The sequence below is a fragment of the Notothenia rossii genome (genome assembly GCF_949606895.1).
Source record: "Notothenia rossii genome assembly, chromosome: 8".
In the NCBI taxonomy this organism is placed as follows: Eukaryota; Metazoa; Chordata; class Actinopteri; order Perciformes; family Nototheniidae; genus Notothenia; species Notothenia rossii.
In genome coordinates this window covers 61260749-61268248 of record NC_136906.1, presented here as the reverse complement: position 1 = coordinate 61268248, position 7500 = coordinate 61260749, and the positions used below count along the sequence as shown (strand labels likewise).

Genomic DNA, 7500 nt, shown 5'->3' with positions numbered 1-7500 from the left:
AGGTGGTGTCACTTCTCAACTCCAGCAAAGACAGCTCAACATCTGATATCAGATTTCTAAGCCCCTGATTGTCTAAGTCAATTACACCATCGTTAACAATGGTGTCAGTTATTGCCTTCATTTCCATTTGCTCCATCTACTCCACTATATTTCTTTGTCTGTAACTCAACCCTCTCCATCTGTAAGCTCCATCCTCTGCCTCTCAAAAACTCTTCTCTTTGTGCATTTCACTCTCCGGGTAATTCCATTAGGCGTGTTCTACTTCTTTTGTTACTCTCATTAGAACTAATTTTCTTCTATGAATCAATCAATCAATCCACCCACTTTCCATTTCCTTATTCTCCTCACACCTACTCTGCCCTTAGATTTTCACACCCTCCTCCATCTCTTCCTCCTCCTATTTATGTGTTTTTTCTTTTTGTCTTCTCATCTTTAGTTAAGCGCCCATCTGCGCCTCGGTTTAGGGCTATTTGGTGTTTCCCTGTTATTTTCTGCTGAACGCATTCCCCTATTTGTTTATCCCACTTGTTATCCAGCTGTGCTTCCTCTGTATTTATTTTATTTTCTGTCTCCAAAAATGTATCTATCTGCATTTCTGTCTGTGTGTTTACATATTCCCAATTTCCTAAAATGTGCATGAAATCTCAAGTTTATGATTCTATTATCATTACTGTATTTAGATTGACGGGAACACGATACAAATATGTTATCCATTTCTATGTCATTTCTTTGCTCTCTCTCAATACAGTGCATACTTGTATAGCCTGAAGCAAGCTACAACTAGTGCTACTTATATTACTACTACTATGGCTGGCCATTTCCTTATTTTATTTATATCCTTGATGTCAGATGACAGATTCCTCCACTAGTTGGCTCTTTGTCAGCACTACAGTAGCTGGACATCTGGTCACACTAGTTTGGCTTTCTCTTTTACCAGTTGAACAAAGACTAGTAACTCTTTTACAGCAACTAGTGGCACTTTAGTCTTACTAGTTCCATCTTCAACACACCACAGAGGCAGACTGCCTTTGTACAATCTGCTATTTCATTTACGGCCATTGGAAGCATCCAGATTCAATCTTTTGGTGCAACACATTTATATTTAGCAACCCAACATGCCAACATTGATTTGCATTTGAGACTTCAGTTTAAATTAATTGTAATATGGAATATTTGTTAGCTATAATCTGGTATATAGCATCTTTTCTCTCTTTGAGATTAATGTATTTATGCATGGTCCTTGTTCAATAAAGACATAATAATAAGCCCTACTAGTGACACCAGGCAAAAGCTCAACATATTAACTAGTCAAACATGGATTGGGCTCTTAAATGAACAAATAATATCCAATTTGCTCACTAGTTAACTAGTAAAGGCAAAAATATAAATAGACCTATTTTGACCTTCCAAGTTAACTAGTGAGGCTCACAAGGTCTACTTGTTAACTAGTAATGTGGGAAATGTCACTATCAACAGAAGTGAGAGACATTCCGACAGGTCAGATAGTGAGGTTTAAAATATTTAGTAGTCAACTAGTTAAGCCGCATTCTGTTATGGAAGACTTTGCTAGTGCTGCCTCGCAGATGGGGGTGCTGCAGCCCCCTCAGCACCCCCCCTTCCCGCGTCCATGTTGTTCAGGCTGAGTTCAGGCTGAGTTTCGCGGTGTCTTGCAGACCCCACGCAGCAACCGGAAAATGACACCAGTAACCCAGCTCACACTGTCCCCTCCTCACAGCAGCGAGCCGCGCCAAAAAATGCACAAAAAATTGCGCAAAAAATTGCACAGACAAATTGCACAATATAAATGTATTCTAGTAGACCTCAACAATGGAATTATGATCAGTAGAATTGGCCATGACATGGGAGCTTTAAGTGAGTATTTAAAATCATGTTCCTGTAAATGATACCTAAAAGCCCGTTTAAACTCTAGACTATCTAAAATAACTAAAACATAAAAGGCTGTGGGTGCAAACAAAACACCAATCAGTATTTGATGAAGTAAGTGAATCATATGTGGATTATATCATCTGTCTGTGAGGTTTGTTTACCCAGAATCCCCCTCTGTGTGTGTGTAGACAGATACATTAAAATGCATCTTCAAAATAACAGGTTCCTGCCCCCCCCTCCCTCTGCACTCCAACCCCTCGCCCTAATCGCTGTCACTCCGCTCTCCTTGTGTTACCTTGAAGGAGATTTCAGTTGTCATGGTGAAGCCGTGAGTGATGACGGGCTCTTCTTCTGTGGTGCGACCCTTCCAGCAGTCCAGTTCTATGCAGCGGCATCCGGACAGGAGGACCTGCTTGTACATCTCCACAGAAGAGTTCCCCGCGAGCTGGCCGGCTGCACACACACACACACACACACACACACACAAAAACAAAACACTTTAGGTAACTGTCATTTGATCCTGAAAGAACCGAAAAGCCTACAAAATCATGTCCTCCCACCTTTCAAGAGCTCATTATCCGCTTTATTTGCTAGCATGCAGTAAAAACAATACAACTGTCGTTATCTGGAGCAGGCAAATCTCATCAGCCTGTCACCATTAGCGAAGCAATTACCTCTTCACAAAATCAACGCGCTTTCCTACAAAGCGGTGGGGACTGTGTCATAGTGAGAGGCAGTTCTGTTCTCACCTCGGTTGACATCAAGTATACTTTTTTATCTGTTTGTGCTCCCTTTTTTCTCTTCGTTTGACAGTCATGCTTTTCCAAACTCATTAGAGCAACACCTTCTTTTCTAAATGAGCGCTTGTGTTGTGCGCTGCATAAAACATTGCTTTAATCTACCACGGATCAATAGGATGCGTGAATGAATAACTGTCAGTCGGATTATCGTGTGTGGATCTTTATTATAAAGTTGTAAATACCTCTCTGTTACCTATAATAATGTGTCACTGTTCAAATACATAACGGTATTGTGAGGAGAGAATCAAACACACTTGTTGTTTGTTTTTCCTAATTTCTTCATTTTCGCAGGCCATGAGTCTGGCCTATTACAGATATTCCATTATTTCCATCACTGGAGAAATTTGATCCACTTGACAGATTCAATGCTCTCCAGTTCCCCCCAGAATAGATTTGAATAGATGAATTCTAATATCTATTGAAGAGAAAATGGCCCCTGTATTGAGCCCCGCCATGCTCGTGCACCGCTGAGAGCCAGTTACTGTGACTACCAGTCAAAAGAAATATTTAACTCATGAATATCAATGAATTGAGTCTCAATGTATGACTTGATTGGATAACCTCTGGCTCACCGGCCTGTTTGAGTGACTGACCTGCGAGGCATCGAGTCTGCTGGATTCACATGCGCAATAAAGATTGTATTTCTAAATGAAAGAGTGATCTGTTCAAGTGTGGGAGAATAAATGAGCAATCAGTAAGTTCAATCAAGTTGAGAGTTTGTATGTGAGAGAGACAGAGCTTACACACACAACTCATTTAGATTTGTTGAGATGTCTGTGCGCACCTGCAAAGTGGACGAAGTTGTTAGAACTTTTATTTTAAGGGTCTAATATCAGAGGTGGGAAGTAACTACGTACATTTACTCAAGTACTGTACTTTTTTTTTAATGTACTCTACTTGAGTATGTCCATTTTATTTTAGCCTGTACTTTAATACACTAATTCAAAGGTAAATTGTGTACTTTTATTTAATGCCTTTAGTTACTTTACATATTTGGATTAATGAAGTGAAATATAACTAACCCTTAAATAAGACTTTAGTTACACCTGGGGTCAATTCAGAAGCTACCATGCAGTACAAAGTCATTCAAACTAGCTGCACCTTTACCAGCTTTGATAACACTTTGCCAGATATTTATAATCAAAACACATATTATATATAATTCTGAAATGGACCAATCTGCAGAATGACTACTTTAACTTGTGGTACTTTAAACATATTTTGATGCTAATACTTTTACATGAGTAACATTTTGAATGCAGAACCTTTACCTTTAACAAAGTATTCCTACACTCTGGTACTTCTACTTTTACTCAAGTACAAAATCTGAGTACGTCTCCCACCCCTGTCTAATATGAATAACTTGATATACCACTACAGGATATCTTAATCTACAATTAAATCTAAATGTTTATTTATGAGTTGACTGAAAATTTGCATTAGCTATCATCTTAATATGTAAAGTAACTAAAGCTGTCAGATAAATGTCATGGAGTAACAAGTACAATATTGGCTTTCAAAATGTAATAGAGTAGAAGTATAAAGAAGCATAACATAAGCACCTAAACATTTGTACTTAAGTGCAGTACTTGAGTAAATGCACTTTATGAAATTCCAGCGCTGCGTACCTGTGAGGTATGTGTTGTGCGAGGAGTTGATGAAGTAGTGGGGGAGGGGCAGGGTCATGTCTTCGCTTTGATCCAGCTTCTCGGGGGGGATGATGCTGTTCTCCTCTCCGCTCAGATACCGGGCAAAGCCTTCCACCGAGATCTGACCTGCACAAACACAACACAGCGCACAGACATGTCGGTCAAGATGAGAAGACTAAAGGTTGAGTCTCATACTATTCTTTGGGTTTTATAGCATCAACAAATCCAATAAAAAATCCACAAATAAATACATACTGCTGTCTCTGTAGTAAAGCCTATTAAAGCATAAATGATAAAGCCATAGATCTCCACTGTTGTTCAAACTCATTGTTGTAGTTTTTATTTGATCATACCTACTGCTGACACAAATACCCACTCGAATACTAAGAGGTTGTCAATCTACGCCAAGAAGTAGTCCTAAATAAATGTGTTATTTAATCTTGTCTGAGTTACTTCAGCTACGTGTGCGATTGTTTCAGATAAGTATCTAGCCTTTTTTTCTTTATGTCTTCAGTGTGCCATATACAAGTTAGGAACAAATTATTCACAAACACTTTTTCATCTTTTTTTAAAGTAGGATTTCATGACAACAGCAAACATAAAATACTGCCAGCCTTATCCTTTACACTACATGAATCAATACATGCTGCATGGCATATGGTATGGCATGATTGTGTGCCATTTTGCAAAGATAGGAAGAAGACGTTCCCCTTGCATGTCTTGAATAAGAATAACAATCCTGAACAACTATAATTTGTAATGTTTGTGTTCACACTATACTGTCTACCCCTACTGCTTGTATATCCAAATTAGCAATTGGATGGCTGCGTTAAAATATTTTTAATGGTTATATGTGAACATGTTCAGTATCACTAATTTCAATTAAGATAACGTTGTATTGAAACAGAACCCTAATTTACTGTTTGGTGAGCCTTTGTGGTTAGTTTCTAACATTTGCAGTGGGTGTATATTGCCAGTCATAAGCATTCATTAGAAATATTAAAGCTGTCTAGGTGGAGAAATGCAAAAACATGATGAAGAAACCTGATTTACTACATTTCATGCTCCACTAGCTTCTACGCCACTGCCCATAATAAGTCATACAGTGATGTGCAGAAGCTAAACTGCCCTTGACGTTGTTCTTTTTTGTTTTGATTGTTTGTCAAGGTCGCTCATGTTAAGCTGTACCTTTTCTCTGTCATCACTGAGCTCAGCAGACGTGCTTGAGAAAGTGAATCACGCTGAATCGCTGAATAAATAAGTAATAAGCAGCAGATGAAAAGCTCCAGACACAAGATTAACATTTCCACACACAATAGCATACGCATCATGCACCGCACCTGGATGGATTACATTTTGCACAACATATAGCAAGCGCCCGAGGCAAAACCAAAACACTCCTCCACCCACACACACACACACACACACACACACACACAGTCGCTTGACGTCATGCTAAATATGCTAAGTGATGCAAGCTCTACGGGTGCAGCAGGTCCCTCCGGCCACTTTATGCTAATTAATGCGGAGCAGCCCTCTGCAGAGTTGCTGGACTAATTATGGCTGGCTGCTGTCTGTGACATGTGAGCTCAGTGAACGTCTCACTCCCCGCTGACTGCCAGGACGTCCCCAGGTATAACCTCCTGCCACTGCACTCACACAGACAGAGTGTCCCCAGTCCCCGGGACATTTGTAAGTCAAACAGGGAAAAATAGTGTTAACATTGCTTGGATTAGAGGTGTACTTAACTGAAAACCCATAGGTGTTATGCCAAAGGTGATGCTTGAAAGGTGGAGTTTGTTCTGAAAGGAGTATAAAAGGCTACGTTTGTGGCTTTGGCAAAAAGGAAAGAAAGAACCCAGAGGAATCTGCAGTGTGAATATATTTTAAATAATAACCTGTAGGCAAGAGTGGAAGAAAAACAGATAAATGGCTTCCTCTCTGCAATCAACGAAGATGAATGTGTGATAAGGCATTTAACCCATTAGCTCCGATTAAAGCGTATATGATGATGCATGGTACTTTTTAGTGCAATCTACAAGCAAATGTTTAGAATGCATTAAATTACCCTTGTACATCTCTATATGCATGCGATTGCGTGATTGTCCTTGAGAGAGCAAAACGTGTGTGCCTGTGTGTGTGTGAAGGGAGCATGTGGAGCCCTGGACCCCTCAGTAGAGCAGATGGCAGCCCTTCTTCCGGCTACATAAATACTTCACGTTGGGAAATCTGTCACTAGGACAGAGAAGGGCACGCTTCCAGAGAGCAGGGACAGGCCAAACACACCACATCACAGCGCGAGCACACGACTGCGATCACAGCCAAACACAGGGCGGTCAAATGTTTTTATCAATGTGATTCAGAAACAATTATTTGATCTTATTGAAGTACCAGTGATTAATTGTGTCGCACATTTAAAAAAAGTAAAGTAGGTACTTCAGGAGGAGAGATGATTGAAGAGTCACTACTTGAGTCAGTTCAGGTCAATTTTCTTTCAGTATAATGAGTATTAAAACGTGCAAATGTGATGGGCATTATAATGATATACTAAACAGGTTTTTAGATAACCAGCCTCTCGTGGCACCAAAGATTAGCATTTTTTAATTTGAAAAACATAAACTCTGTTTCATAATTGCCTCAAGCGTGTTTGTTTGTTCTTGAAGTATTTCTTAAGTTTATTAAATTGGACGTTGGATCTGCAGCGTAGTTATTAAGGTTTTTCGTGAGCAGCGTTATGCAGGTTTATAATCTAATGATCTGTGAAGATTGTGCAGTGCTCACTGTCACTACTTGGAAAACACACCCGAGGTAGGGATATTTTACAAATCATTGGGCATGCTGTAGTACAACTCGCATGTAGGGCAATGTCTAGAAGTGTTTGCCAGTTCCTCTTCTACAGAACCAGCTTACAAAGTGTTTCCCGGAGGCACACACCTTCTCCACATCTAAGAGGAGGCTTAAGACTTTCTTTTGATAAAGCTAGGGCTGGCTCAGGCTTGCCTTGAACCAGCCTCTAGTTACGCTGCTTTAGGCTTAGACTTTCTTCTCTCTTATCTTTCTCTTTATATGTTTGAACTCATGTCCTCTCTATCTTCATCCACCCATGTCCCATAAATGCACGTTACTACCTCAGTATCTGCAGCATCATCCAGAGTTTGCGTGTT

At 39.9% G+C, this 7500-nt stretch overlaps 1 protein-coding gene across 10 annotated transcripts in view; it reads right to left on the bottom strand.

The window, feature by feature from the left end:
• Positions 1-7500, bottom strand: part of plcb1l (phospholipase C beta 1-like) — a 129903-nt gene that overhangs the window by 35817 nt on the left and 86586 nt on the right. For all 10 annotated transcript variants that reach the window (XR_013801415.1, XR_013801416.1, XM_079643457.1 and 7 more), the window contains exons 10-11: positions 4316-4462; positions 2183-2340 (exon numbers count right to left, since the gene is read on the bottom strand). Coding sequence is in view for 8 of the 10 variants with exons in the window: in XM_079643457.1 (XP_079499583.1) it covers positions 2183-2340; positions 4316-4462 (305 nt within the window). In the remaining 2 variants the exon portion in view is untranslated. The remainder of the gene's footprint in view (positions 1-2182; positions 2341-4315; positions 4463-7500) is intronic.